This window comes from Hibiscus syriacus, unplaced genomic scaffold (genome assembly GCF_006381635.1).
Source record: "Hibiscus syriacus cultivar Baekdansim isolate YM2019G1 unplaced genomic scaffold, ASM638163v2 tig00014064_pilon, whole genome shotgun sequence".
Lineage (NCBI taxonomy): Eukaryota > Viridiplantae > Streptophyta > Magnoliopsida > Malvales > Malvaceae > Hibiscus > Hibiscus syriacus.
In genome coordinates this window covers 296,068-311,225 of record NW_024062313.1, presented here as the reverse complement: position 1 = coordinate 311,225, position 15,158 = coordinate 296,068, and the positions used below count along the sequence as shown (strand labels likewise).

The following is a 15,158-nucleotide window of genomic DNA, read 5'->3' as shown; positions in this document are numbered from 1 at the left end:
TTAGCACTAAATTTTAATTTCGGGTTCAATTAGGGCACTAGATCATTAAATCGTTAATGATAGATAACATGGTCATTTCTTACTTGTGGACTTTAGTTTACTTATCGATTTTGTTATTAAACTTTGAAACGCTTCAGTTTTGGATATTAAACTTTAGTTTGGGTATCAATTTGATCCTTGTAATAAATCATTAACATCTACAATTACCACTATCGGTCAATCACTGATTGTCGTCATTTATAACAAGATCGATATTAAAATATTTGTATTTCACCTTTCTTTCTTCTCTTCATATTGGTTTTTCATGAAAACCACTTAAAATTGATGAGAGTTCATATAAAAATTTGATGTTGTAATACTCCAATCTCCTTTGATGATCTTTTGGTGTGGTAAGTTTTTGAAATATATTATTCATCTTCTCGAAAAAAATGCTTCTTATCATTCACATTTTAAAACACCTTTAACATTCGATTGAATGTTACTTTGGACCATATTTTTTTAAAACATTTTAACTCTTAACGTTTTACTTACTCAAATTAGTGTTAAAACCATTTCGATAATTACACCCCTAATATCACCAGACATCATAACAGAAGAAAACCATAATTCCAGAGCATTCAGATCAGGTTGGATATCATAGCATGTCACATTTTTCAATATGGAATTCTTGAATTGAATCGATTAAAGGAAGATTGATAATATTGTTAGAAGATAACATGTATAATCATCATCTAATAAAATAGACATCAAGAGTTAATTTGACACAGAAAGATACTAAATTAGAAAATAATTTAAAGTATGTATGAAAATAGTAAATTATTTTAGGGTAAAGTACATAAATGATCCCCGATAATAAGACGTTGCTTTGTTGAGTCATTCGATTATTAAAAGTTACAAAATGATCCTCTAACTATAGGGTGTTATTTTATTGAGTCCCCTAACTATTAAAAGTTATGAAATAGTCACCTAACTATTCATATGTTCCAAACTTCGTCGTTTTCTGTTAAAAAATTGATTATAGTCTAAGCTGAACGTTAACCAGCTAATTGGACTATATAATAAAATCTAGTTCCATAATTTCAAATGATTATACAACTCAAAAGGTTCTGGAATAAAAATTTTATCGTATTCTAATCGGAAGGTTAACATTTATCGCAGATAACCACTAATTTTTTAACGGAAAATGATAAGTAGAACATATGAATAATCAAATAATAATTTTATAACTTTTAATAGTCACGAGATTCAACAAAACAACGTCCTATAATCGAATGATAATTTTATAAATTTTAATAGTTAAAATCAATAAAACATCATCAATCATATCATTTATGTCTTTTAAACCGTCAATAGACATGCTTGGGGTTGCAAAAATATTGGGCCTCAAGTTTTTTAACTTTGTGAACCAGGTATAATTTGTCCATCGTTACTTTTAGATGCCCAATGTATTTGTATTTTCTATGATAAAATAGGATAATCAGGACTCCATAGATTAGATTACACAGAGAGAAAGCATGCTATGCTCGTACACGCCTTGGGTACAAGCGAGTTATCCTCAACATTTGAATCTACTAAATCAAAATTCCGATATTTCAATCCCTAAAACAAAGACCCAATTCCAAAGGAAGTCTTTTGGCAGTCGATTTCACGATATTGACGATGATGCTGATAGTTCTGGGTTATTGAAATTTGCATTGCCATCCCATGTTAAATCCATTACAAGCACTTCAAACCCATTTGTAAAACACTGTCTTAAGCTCAAAAACAGCTCTTCTTATCGCCATTCTCATGCTTCTGTCCTTGTTGTTGGCACTACTCCTCTCAGGTAACCTTTCTATTCAAAGCCATAGGTTTGGGTCTCTTTGAATTTTCAGTTAATTGCCCAAAACCTCTGATGGGTTTCTTTTATCCTGTGCTATTTGCTTTATAGTACTTCTGTTGCTTAGAAATGGAGAAATGATGAGAAGATAACAGGATAATGTCCAATTACACCCCCTTCTTTTAATTGTGAAGTAGATTTTTCTTTGTTTTGTTCAAACGAGAATTTAACTCTATTTTTTATGTTATTTTAATATAAAGTGCGATATTCTCTGCTCCATTAGCTTGTTGGTGTTGTTTTGAGGATTACGGAACTTACGATTTTTAGCCTTTAGCAGTGCTTCAACTGACTTGGTGGTATCATCTCAGCTGATTAGAAATACAGCTTTTTTTTTTTCTTTTTTTGCAGTCAAATGCTATGTTTTCTCTGTCAATTGTCTTCTTGCTAACTAGCGTGGGGATTTAAATGGTGGTCCGCTACCTGAATAGTGGCCATTATATAACAATAATGGTGTCATCCGAAACTGTTATTACACATTCGCAATATCTATAATAAAATCTACTATGTCCGTAATCGCGATAAACGTAATGCAACAAAAAATGCTGCCGCAACTGCAATTTTTAATCCCCATGACCGTTGATTTGGGGCCAGACCTTTAGATTTTACACCCACGTCAATTAAAGAACTTATGGATCTTTTTACTGTTATGTCAATAACTGATTTGATTAATGAGTTAACATAATATGCCTCTCGTTTGGGTTTTCCTTCTTTCCTCAAGCTATCATCTTGAAGGCAATTTGCATGAAGTTAGACATGTAAAGGTTATGGTTCTTTTGGGTTAAGCTAAGTTATTATGACATGTCTTTTGCAGGGAAATATACTGGTATAAAGAAGCTTCACAAGAGAAAACTGTAATAGACTTTTTGCTACTACTTGACAAAGCTGAGATTCCTGAAGGACTAGATACTCACTCTGGTCATGTTGTGCGAATAAGCTCCACGGTAATGAAAAAACTTTCTGGGGTGCAATCAGCTGAGTCTATTGAGGCGATTGCCTTGATGAGGTTCCCTACCAGTTTTTTAAATTTATCTGTTGATCAAAACAAGTCTGATTCTCAGAGTTGGTTCCCATCCACACATCGAATTTTAGTTCTTGATGGAATTCAGGTGATTGCAAACTTTTGAAGCATTTTTATCAAGACAGTTACTACACATTTCTTTTAAAAAGATGACCAATATTTGTCAACGTTTCTAAATGTTCAAGAAGTTACAGTGACTTGTCTTCTGTCACTGTGAACATCAAAGTAATTATCGGAACTCCTTTTTAAGCATCTGGAGGAAATCATATAATCACTAAAGCTTTTCTTTAGGATGCATCCAAAAAAGGTGTATCTTTGTGTTCTCATATTTGTTCGCAAAGTCTTCTCTCTACAACCTCCTCATGGCGTATCTGCTGGAATTCAATGTTATACTGTTTCTTATGTAATGTCAACTAATAAGATTCGTTGACAGAAGATCCATTTCAAATAAAGTCCCAAATACATTGCATGCGTCATCCTGTGCTTTATTTTATTTGCCTTTATGTGCAATCTCATGAAATAGTATAGGTTTCCTCGTAACACACTATAAACATGTTAAATCCAATGATATAATCATGCAATGCCATTTAATCATTAAGCTATAACTGCACCATTTGATTTGAGGGATCTTCTCTGATTCATGTGAAATTATCCCTGCAGGACCCTGGTAATCTTGGTACATTAATCAGATCAGCTATGGCCTTTCAGTGGGTAAGGAATGAAACTTTTAACCTGAAATTTTTCCTCTTCTTCCGGTCTGTTTCTTGTTATCAACAGTTCATCTTGTTTTCCTTATGTATTCATATACATGAATGCTTCCCATATAATTTTAGCATAATACTCTGTAAATCTGTTATAACATTATTTTGCAGCCGTCTATGAATACATAAACATGCTAATCTGTTAACTGCTTTGAAACTCTTCAATGATGCCTACAATGAACCCCTATCTTTTGCTGAAAAATTCCAATCACGTGTTTTATTGAGCTACTTGAACCAACAATAGAAGGGTTGAACTTATTGGTTGACATAAACTTTTGCTCATCATAGTCGGATTTCTGCCCCTGTTACTTTTCTCCAATGCAGTCGTCTTTATTGTGTAGAAATTTCTGCATTCCATTATTGTGTCTGATTCTATTTTGATCAATATCCAACAGGGAGGTGTATTTCTTCTTCCAGGTTGTTGTGATCCGTTCAATGAGAAGGCACTCAGAGCGAGCCGGGGAGCCTCCTTTCAGTTGCCTATAGTTTCCGGCAGTTGGAGCCATCTTGAAACCTTGAAAGGTACATTCAACATGAAGATGCTAGCTGGCCATCCAGATGCTGATTGGAAAACGGAAAAACCTTTTTCACTATCCCAAGAATTCGTACACTCGTTAGTGCATGCTCCACTATGCTTGGTTTTGGGAAGTGAAGGACGTGGGCTGTCCGAGAAATCGCAGCTGGAATGTGAGCTTGTGAGCATTCCCATGTCAGGAAAATTTGAGTCTCTCAACGTTTCTGTTGCTGGCGGGATTTTCTTGTATATGTTACAGCCTAAAAACTAGAGATTGAAGTCTGATTTAGTGCTCCATTTCCCACCATTGTTGATTTCCTCATTTCTTTCTTGCCAATTGTCTTCATTTTCCTTTTATCCTGGGGAAAGGGGGATTTGAACACATATCTTTAAGTTTGGTATGCATTTACTCATCATTCTAGATGAACCCACATGCGTACGGTTTTTTTTTATTATTATTATTATTTCATCGCAGGAACCGAGTAATTTATATATTTCTTAGGGTCTTGTCTATGTTGTAGAGGGTGCTATAGAAAACTTGGGCTAATATACAGTAAAAACTTGGAGATTGTGAGTAAGCCTGTCAAGGGAATTAGATAAAAACCCAGAGCTGGAGACGAGAAATGAATCGGTAAACGATCAACCATCTCCAAGATGTGTACTGGAGATACCTGTGGTGGGGTCGGACTCTGATACCAGCAGCTGCAGCAGCAATTCTACTTCATTTTCTCCCAAAATTAAAGGGAACCCAGATTCTTATGGTTTGCAGTGGAAGAATTTAATTGGAAAAATTGAGAAGAAATCAGCTCGAAGTTTCTCTCTTATTCCTTTGCTGCCAAGTTATGATATTTCCAGGAAGAACTCAAGGAGGTCGAAGCTGCTAAAACTCCATGCCTCTGAGGAACAAGATGTTGGTACTGATTTCATGGCAGTGCCTAAGCTATCATGGAAATATTTTACCTACTCAGAGCTTGCTGCTGCTACTGACAATTTCTGTCCTGGTAAACAACAACATTTTAAGCTTAACTTTTTGTTTCAATCTCTGTCATGGTTATGAAATTTACTATTGACTTTGCAGAGAATTTGCTCGGAAAAGGGGGGCGTGCGGAGGTGTACAAAGGGCAATTACCTGATGGTCAAGTTGTAGCAGTGAAGAAACTAATGAAGAATGAGAAAGAAGAGGAGGATCGAGTGAATGATTTCTTGTCAGAACTTGGGATTATTGCTCACATAGATCACCCAAATGCAGCTCATTTAATCGGATTCAGCATCGATGGAGACTTGCACTTGGTCCTTCAGTTTTCCCCTCAATGCAGCCTTTATTCTGTTCTTTTTGGTACCATATACTAGTTTCTCTATTGGTATGAGTTGATCAAGGGAAAAGAAAAGAGTTGAACCAAAATGGCTGCAGTTTCTGGTTTAGTTCGGTAATTATACTTTCGGGTCAATGAATTCATAACCATTGCACTAATGGGGAAATAATCGGCTCTGCAGGTTCACCGGAGCGCCTAGACTGGAAGACAAGGTTTAAGGTAGCCATTGGTATAGCAGATGGAAGGCGCATTATACACCGAGACATGCAAAATTTTGATCGAATAAAAACTCAATCTCATAAACTTAAATAGAATCATAAAAAATTACATATGTAAAATTTTGATCCTTTATATAAAACATTAGTCTCATCATATGTACAATTTCTATCAAATAATATTAATTATATTGAATGTGATTACCTTTATACTTGTAATTTTTTATGTATAATTTATGATTATAATTATACTATTAGTGACTTTGAAAAGATTGATCATAAAAATTTAATAACTCATAATTGTTTAACTCAAATTTAAAATGATTTGAATAAACAACTTAATACGACTTAAATGTAAAACTCAATTCAAATAAAAAAATTGAAATAATCTGATTTAAATGTTCAAATAATCTAAACTGAAAATGATAAAAAAATAGATTGATCTGATTTAAACTGATCACTAACTTCATCGTGTATTAATGAACCACATTTGGATTTAAGGTCCTACATAATTTCTAAAATTTATGGATTCAATAATACATCAAATAATATCATTTTTATAAGTTTCTAACATAAATTATCACAGCCTACTTATTTATCAAAGACACTCTACAAGCCTAATCTGACATATAAACATCACATTTATGAGTTTCATAAAAGATTTCAAAGTTAGAAGTGTACTACCTTCAAGTAAAACATATAAATGGGCTTATTTTTCTTTAAATTTATTTTAAGCCCCTAAATTGAGATTTTTTATGAATGTCTAGGGATGATGAAAGGATAGATTTTACCCCTTTTTTAATTTTGATCGACTTTTAATTCACAAAACCACCTTCTTTCTATCAATTTCTCTAAAGTTTAAATGATGGAGAGAAAATGGAAGAAATATAGGAATATGGATGAGGGGGGAAAGGACAAAGGAAGCTGGTGGAAGAAGACATCAGTAACCTAAATATCAAACAAATGGGATCTCAGTTTTTCCTCGACTCTATTTGTTTTGTATTTTGTCTTTATACCTTCACTTTTTTTTTCTTGGGCCCACCCACCCACCCACTCACCCATTTTTATATCTGTATTTGTTAAATATAAGATTTTACTAATCATAAAAGTTAAGAAAATATATTTGATTGATTGATTAAATTATTGATTCTTTTATAATTTTTTAGCTTATCATTTTTAGATTCGTTAGAAGTATTCTCTTTTTTCTCCCTTTAGATAGGATGAGTTTAGCAAAAAAAAAAAAAAATGAGTTTCAAACATAAAAATAGTTGAGTGACTATTTTATAATTTTAATAATCAAATGACTCAATAAAATAGTGTACTATAATCGGAGATGATTTTATAACTTTTAATAGAATCATTTGTGTATTTTACCTGATTTTAAATATATTTGAAAAATCATATGTTTTGATAAAGTATAAAATAGTCATCAAACATTTAGGGTACTTGTATTTTGATCATTGAATTTTTAATTCACTCTCATTATTATTATTATTACCATCATTAATTTCTCTTAAAAGTTATTGACGTGATATATTAAAATCATTTTTTCTCTTAAAAAGTCTTAAATTTCCCAGGCCAATAATATGAACATAAATAAGATAAATTATAAATTATAAATCAAGAAAAATTTGAAGATAAATAAGATAATAATATGTATATGAGAGAAGGAATCTGAACATAAACATTTTTTATAATGTTAAAAATAAATTATAGTGTTTCATATATTTTAAAATTTTTTAAGTAAATTTAAAATTATTATTTAAAAATATTAAAATAAAATTTTAGTCATATTTAAAAAAATAAATATATTAATTATTAAATTATCATATTATGTCATCTCTTAATTACAGTTAATAATATTGTGATTATTTTATAATTGTTTTAAAAATTAATGATTATTTTTATTTTTAAAATTTTAATAATGAAAATAATTATTTAACAATATATTAAAATTCAGTCACATTTATAAAATTAAAAAATTATTAAATTAATTTTTAGTTATAATTAATCTTATTATTTAATAATTGTTTAAAAAACTAATGATTATTTTATAACTTTTAAAATTTTAATAGTGAAAACAGCTATTTTAAAGAAAGTTGAATGACCTGTACCGATGTTCCTTGGTCCTAGTTTCCTGATCCAACTGTAGTCATCGAATCTTTTTTGACTTCGACATTCAACGCCGTCTTTAAAGTTAGATTGCTGAAAACACAAATACCAATAATCTTCCCTCTTCCAATTCATTGTACCATTGGGATCAAAGAACAATACACAGGAAGATGGTGTCAGCGACCATTGATCTGTTGAAGAAGGAGCTTCCTGTTGAACAATCCTCTTTGGTTCTTTCTCAAGATACTAAGACTGGTCTTGTTCTTGTTGATCTTGTCAATGGCTTCTGCACAGTTGGTGCTGGAAATCTGGTAAATTTTTATTTCCCATAAAATTTATCATTTCTGTTATCTCATCAGGGATCCACGGTTCGTTTCTTGTTCATACAGGCTCCAGTGGAACCTGATAAACAAATATTTTGTATGGTCCAAGAATCCGTGATACTAGCCAGGCTATTCTGTGAGAGAAAATGGCCTGTTTTTGCTTTCCTTGATACCCATCATCCTGATATTCCCGAGCCTCCATATCCTCCTCATTGCATCGCTGGAACTGATGAAGCTAGATTGGTTCCTGGTACTTTATCACCACTGCTTATTCTATTTTATACATGTTTGATCCTTTTCGTTTAAATGAATTCAGTGGCATCCATGTTTATGTATTGTAGATCTCCAATGGCTTGAGAACGAGGCTAATGCAACCCTTAGATGCAAAGATTGCATTGATGGTTTCCTTGGTTCAGTTGACAAAGATGGTTCCAATTTGTTTGTAGATTGGGTTAATAAGAATCAGATTAAAGCTGTAAGTACCTTTGTTTTTTAACAATTAAAATTTGTTTTCATTGATCTTCGTATCGGCAGACATGGGAAAGATTTACTTTGTTGCTTTGCTATATAATATTTTGAAGATACTGGTTGTCGGCATATGTACAGACATATGTGTACTGGATTTTGTATGTTCCGCTCTGTCTGCTCGAAATCGGCGAATGCTTACCCCACTCGAGGATGTGATCATCTACTCTGGTGCTTGTGCAACTTTCGATCTTCCCGTTCATGTCGCCAAAGATATCGAGGGTGCTCTGGCTCATCCACAGGTACTTCAAAATCACCGATGCCCTTGTTTTTGGTTCAATTTTGATGTTCAAAACCAGTTGTTGCACCCCATGTCTTATTATTGTCTTGGTTCTCTAATCCTTCTTAAAGTTTCACTTTCCTTGTACATTTGGATCAATGTGCAAACCGATTAATCTTTCTTCCAGATATGAACTTAAACCAGTAATGAAATCTATGCCAACAACATATTTCTTAGAATTGGCAAGTTGCTGACATGGATGTCTTCTGAGTTTCCCTTGTGTATCAATCAACCATTTCTTCATTATAAATCATTTTAAAGCATTGCTGCTTATAAAGTTTCAATCAAACTAACAGCTGATATTTTACTTTTGATTCAAACTAGGTTTTGGTTCCTAGAAAGTACGTATCAATCACATAAAGAAATGTAAATAAAATAAAGTAGTAATAATTAAAAAAAATGAACTTTGGCCTGCTTGTTTTCTTATTGATAGGAAACTTTTTTGAAAAATTTTCTATGGCAGGATCTGATGCATCACATAGGTCTATACATAGCTAAGGGAAGGGGAGCCAGGATTGTATCAGAGGTCTCATTTGCTGCTCAATAAGAGACTTGTTCATAAGACATGTAAGACTGCTGCAAATGTGTACTGTACGTGAATTGAAGCTATGCAATTATACTAGGAAAATAATAGCAACTTTATTAAAAAAAAATAGCTTCTCTTTCCAGTTTATATATCGCCACTGAAACAAGGAAGTTCATATTGAAAGTAATACAGTTTTTCAGTCAAGCAGTTATGTGATTTCAAGTCCAGGGATCTATGTTGCTTCGGCTTTTTGTATTTCTTGAAATTTCCTCTATGACTCGTGTTCAATGCATATTCAGATATGAATATTGAGATAATCCTCTAAGGACTCTGACTCTCCAAATGCATGGAAATCTAAGAAAAACATATACCCCAATCCGACGCCGACATCCGTTCTGAGTAACATAAACAATGATAATTGCCTTCTTTTCTCTTCAGTGCCTCGACTACAGCTATCGGAAAAATTCTCTTTTATATTTTAATGGATTTTTTAAAGCCTTACAATCTTGAACTCAATCCAACCTTTTATTTGTACACCACTTTCTTCTGGAGCAATTAAGAGGGAAAACCTTAAACCTTACCTAGACAATGAACCTAGGAAAATGTTTGGAACCTGCAGCAGTTCTCCCATCCCAAAATGTGGGTGTCTAACGGTATCTATGATGTAAAAGAAATGGTGTTTTGCAAAATCACAAGACATAAGTCACTGACAGAGTTAGACCGGAAAATGTCAGACAATTTGCTTAAGCTTCGAGTTTTTTTTTTTTAGAATGAAGGATACAAATATATGTATTTTTGTACCATATTTGTAAGTACATACTATGAAATGAAACACCCTACAGCCAACAGAAAACATGATTTTAACAGTTCACAAACAAAATGAGAAAGGAAAACTGCTGCATTCTGTGAGAGTATCACTAAAAGGAAGAAAGCAACTTTGAGAAAAAGGGAGGGGGTGACTTCATAGTATAACTTAACACAGGCAACCAATCCATTGACCTATTTCTTGGTCTTCCTGATCTTGAACTACTGAACTTACGATGCAGTGTAGGGTGTACAATGGAAAAGATCAATGTCCTTTCCTTCTTTGGTTTGGCACTAAAGATAAATGACCTCAAAGGAACCCCAGACCAACTACGTGACTGTTGCATTCGGCTACCTTGATGGATCTTTGATCCAGAAAGCTCACAGTCTTCATTCAACTTTGTCAGACTAATCTCAATTTCAATCTGAAGTGCTGTAACACGATCGGAACCAGCTTGCAGTTCATCTGGAAATTTGTTATTCTCTTGTTTCATGTTCAAAATCTCACCTTGAAATTTCACTGCCTGGTAACTTGTGAAGCTGAAGTCATCGTCTTCATCACTTGCTTTCAAAGCCTTCGTTATTTCTTCTTCAATTTCACACAAAAATGAAAACCTCTTCTTCAGTTCTTTCAGTAAAACACTGCTTTCTACCCAGAGATTTAGTTCATTCTGTATTTCTGTCAGACGTTTGATGGTCGCACATCTGATACCAGTGTACATTTTTTAGCGGTATTCTCCTCTTTCTTTAGTCTTTCTGCTAGTTTTGATGCCTCAGTCACTAAGTCTTTCACACTAGTTTCATATTTCTGAATCTCATGAAATGCAGTGCTGAATCTAAACCAGAATTCCAAGTTCTCTTCCAGCAGTGCATCAATGTTCATCCTGAACTTTTCTTCAATTGCTGAAGTAGTTGGAGACTGGTTAACTAGCGTCGGTCCAACATCTTCATCCTCTTGTGACAGTGTTGTTGAGATTTTAGTCACTACTGGTTTCTCAGAATCAGTACTGTTGTTTTCACCAATACTTGTTTGTAAAAGGCTTAATTTCTGATGCAAGGATTGAATCTCTTCATCTTTCAAGGAATTAGTGCTCTTCGGTTCTTTTAGCTGCAACATAATCGCAAACAGGATATTCTGGTTATTTGCCTCTTCTCCCTCGAGCTTCCTTTTCATGTCCATGTATTTCCGAAGCGTTGCAGTATATTCTGTCAATAGAGTCTTCTCTCTGTCTCCCATTCCTTTCGAGAACAACTGCTTCCAGTCTGGCTCATCTTCTTTCCCTATTTCATGTTCTTTTGATTCAATTTGAGCAAGAGTAGCCACTTTCAGGAAAGGAGCTTGTGTATCAACTTTGTCCTTCGCTATCAAGTCTTCACATTTCTCTGAAGGCTTACAAGTTTCATGGTAAACACCTTCATTTGTAGAAGTTTTAACAGAATCATGTTCCATTGAGTCCTCTTGTAATTCCAGTTCCTCCCTTGCTTCTGATTTCGCATCCCGGCCCTTTATAAAACCGTCATAATGATCAAGTTTTTCTCTTTCCTCTTCTGAATCTTTTGGCAATGCCACTTTAATCCCAGAGTCCTTTTTCGATGATGAACCGGAGACCACGAACCTCGCTTGTTTTAGGACTGCATATTTTTGAAGCCATCATTTGCATCTGGATTCCTCCTCTCTTGTTCTTCAGACTCTTTTGTGGATTTAACTTCAGGTTGAGAATTATCCCTTTCTGATACATTAGCTACGACAAACTCCTGGCCTGCTTTCACCTCCTTCAGCATTTTGTCGTTATACTCGCTCTTCTGTCTTCCAAACTCCTCATCTGGCTTCATACTATGCACCTTCTCTGAAAGGTGATCAAGATTTGCTTCAGTAAAATGAGTTTGGAGATTGTTGTTGTGGTCTTCTAAATGCTGATTCAAATCCTGAATCCCATGAAACTTCTCTTCCATCTCTATTATCTTGTTCTTCAATTCATTTTTCCCATCAACCAGTGTGGCCTTATCCTCTTCCAAGGTCTGAATCTGGGATTGAAGCTCATTGTTATCTGCTCTTAGTCTCTGGACAAAAGCTGTCTGAGATGAAATTGCGTTTTCTAAGCTGATGACCTTGTTCACTAGTTCATCGACCTTCTCCACCATTTGTGTTACAGTCAGAGATTGAGAAAGGCCAGCCTCAAATTGCTCCTTTATCTTTTGCCTTAAGGACTCCATGCACTCACTTCTTGTTCTAATATTTTCGACTTTTCTGCTACTATTCCTGATTTATCTGCATCAGATGGTTGTATCTGACAGCCTTAGTTTAAGAGGAACTTGTTCTTGAGAGAATCCAGTTTCTCCCTGGCATCCTTGATCTTTTCCTGCTCCACTTCTGCTTCCAAGACTGATCTCTCCTGCTTCTCCTGCATCCGAGTCAATGTCCCTTTACATGATTGTAAAGCTGTTGCTACCATCATGATTCGAGCTTCATCATCCTCAATGACCCTACCTTCACCAAATTCATCTTCCAAACCGGAAACTTTCTCTTGCAATTCTTTTATCTCGTCATCTATTGCCCGGTACTTTGCTAGTCCACTCTAATAAGAGCCCTTAACAAACTCTTTTTCAGTTTGCAAAGCCAGGATTCGTTTCTGAAGGCTATGAATCTCCTGAAGTCCCTCGGCCTTGGTAAAACCGGATTTAGGAGCTGCATGTTTAGTGGCTTTCGTCAGTCTCTTAGGTTCCGTTTTATTTTTAGCTGATGATATTAAACCCTTCAAATCTTTTACAGGAAGGTCCTGAATCCCAGGGACATTGCCTTTAGAGTTTGCTGGTGTCTTCCTTGAGAATGTGGGTGAAACATCTTCGTCATTGTCATCCATTGCAAACTGAGCTCGCTCCGGACAAACAGAAGCAAGAGTGTGGTTTGCATTTTGTAGCTCCGTCCATATGTGGTCGTACCGTTCGGCTAAGGAGCGGTGAGCCCTGTAAAATTCTTCCACAAATTGAATCAATTCTGGCCTCTTTTTGTAATACATTTCTGCTCTCTTGGCAAAGGAATCTCCATCTTCTTCAATGACTTTAAGCGCAGCAGTTACTTTTTCCTCCATAACTGCAATTCAGATTGTTTTTCTTAGGTAGTACAGATTCTGGATTCATAATGAAACTCTATTTACCTATCTGCATGTTATTTCTACCAAATTTCATAAATTTAAAACCCAATCAAATAAGAAAAGCAAAGATATCAGCCAAAAAACCAAAAGGAAAAAAACCCAGAAATTATTAACAAATAACTTACCTTGAAGGCTTTGTTCCATCCATTTGATTGCTTGGTTCTGATATGGCCAGCCCACCACCATGAATAAGCATTGCTGGCAGCTGCTTTGCAACATATTTTTCTTCAAATCCTTCAAACTTTCTAGTTCCTTTGCATATGCAGAAGTGGCACAAAAGCAATGCAAGACTATCTTCAACTAATTATGGAACAAGGAGAAGACACGCAAAACATCAAGGAACAAGAGAAGAAACGATTTTTTATTTTTTTATAGACAATTCATGAAAATCTAGAAAGAAACGAAATACGGGTGTTTCTTGGGTTTTGTTAAGGGATCATGGAGAGGAGCGAACTTCGGTCGGATGTTTTGTTTGAGGTAACAAATGAGGCATCCTTTGTTCTTTCTTCTTCGTATTAAAATAAGCCATGAAAACGGCACAGTCGTTGGCATTGTATCGTTAGGATACAGTTGAAAAGTTTTCACGTGGCATTCTGCCCACTATACCTTGTAAACAGGGAAAACTACATAAATTCATTAAACTTTGACTAAGTTTTCGTTTTCTCCATAGAACTATAAAAAATTACAAAGCAGTCACTAACATTATTATTGATTTATAACAAATTCATCACTCCACCTCAATCACGGAGAACTAGGTGAAGGAAAGCTGACCTGGACCGTTAACCTAGTCCTTTGACAGCTTACATAGTCGTTGGTCGGTCACTAATAGAGGAGAATTGATGGAAGTTGTTGAACATTTTATGGAAAGTTGAAAACTGCTTCTTCTTCTCCTTTCCTTCTTCATCTTCTTTATTTTACCCGCCATTTTCAGTTCTCCAAGAGTCGACTCAACCTGGTCCAACAATTCCCCAGATCTCAGCTTAGTTCCAATTCCAACCCAACCAACCTAGCTACCTTAACCAAAATCCTCAACCCACCAACCATATGGCTAGGTTTATTAGCCCCAAACTGATACCGATGAAACAGACGGGTTCACCAGCGAAACTGACCAAGCTTTATCGAGGTGTTAGGCAACATCACTTGGGGAAAAGGGTCACGGAGATCTAACTACCAAAGAACCAGACTCGTCTCTAGTTAGTCACTTTCGAAACGGCTAAGCAGGCAGGCATGGCTTACGACAAAGCGACCTATAAACTAAGAGGTGACTCAACGAGACTCAACTTCCCTGACCTTTGCCCCACGGTTCTCACATCGATGGCACTTTTAGTGAGTACAAGCATTTGTAGTCCTCTGTTGATGCTAAGCTTGAAGCCATTTGTGAAAGCTTGGAACAAGACCGAAGACAAGAGAACAAGAAGAAGAAATCGTCCAAGGAAACAACTGAGAACAAAAGCAAGGTTCAAGAAAAGGCAGTGAAGTTGAAGAACTCGTCTTCTCTTTGTCTCTGGTTTCGTCTAACAATGAGGTATCTTCCATCACTCATTCCTTCTGCAACCATAATCATTACTTTTAAGCCTTGGTCTTTGTCAAAATGAGCTCTTTTGTTAGAAAATTTGTTACGTTATTCATCACATTTTGAGGGGTCCATGTACTATTTGATGAAATTACCTTGTTACTTTATGTAAAGGGATTATTCTTTCGAGGTCATATTTTGTGTTTAACGACTATTGCTTGTC

The 15,158-nt window shown here is 34.9% G+C and overlaps 3 protein-coding genes and 1 pseudogene across 4 annotated transcripts; 3 read left to right on the top strand and 1 right to left on the bottom strand.

The window, feature by feature from the left end:
• Positions 1-1,468: 1,468 nt before the first annotated feature.
• Positions 1,469-4,511, top strand: LOC120206851 (uncharacterized tRNA/rRNA methyltransferase YsgA-like). 2 transcript variants are annotated; one of them, XM_039206426.1, is made up of 4 exons: positions 1,469-1,825; positions 2,691-2,865; positions 3,558-3,608; positions 4,054-4,511. In XM_039206426.1, the coding sequence occupies exons 1-4, from the start codon at positions 1,515-1,517 to the stop codon at positions 4,441-4,443; spliced, it is 927 nt and encodes a 308-aa protein (XP_039062357.1). In that variant the 5' UTR covers positions 1,469-1,514; the 3' UTR covers positions 4,444-4,511. The 2 variants fall into 2 exon arrangements, with proteins under 2 accessions (XP_039062357.1, XP_039062356.1); XM_039206425.1 differs by having other exon boundaries at positions 2,691-2,985.
• Positions 4,512-4,594: 83 nt separating this feature from the next.
• On the top strand, positions 4,595-5,797 carry LOC120206799 (receptor-like cytosolic serine/threonine-protein kinase RBK1). Its single transcript, XM_039206383.1, has 4 exons — positions 4,595-4,608; positions 4,752-5,173; positions 5,251-5,508; positions 5,667-5,797. Exons 1-4 carry the CDS (start codon positions 4,595-4,597, stop codon positions 5,795-5,797), a joined length of 825 nt encoding a protein of 274 aa, XP_039062314.1.
• A 2,162-nt stretch (positions 5,798-7,959) lies between these two features.
• Positions 7,960-9,740, top strand: LOC120206852 (nicotinamidase 1-like). Its single transcript, XM_039206427.1, has 5 exons — positions 7,960-8,123; positions 8,202-8,385; positions 8,477-8,610; positions 8,717-8,902; positions 9,404-9,740. The coding sequence occupies exons 1-5, from the start codon at positions 7,983-7,985 to the stop codon at positions 9,485-9,487; spliced, it is 729 nt and encodes a 242-aa protein (XP_039062358.1). The 5' UTR covers positions 7,960-7,982; the 3' UTR covers positions 9,488-9,740.
• Positions 9,741-10,270: 530 nt separating this feature from the next.
• Positions 10,271-14,466, bottom strand: LOC120206798 (annotated as a pseudogene).
• Positions 14,467-15,158: the final 692 nt, after the last annotated feature.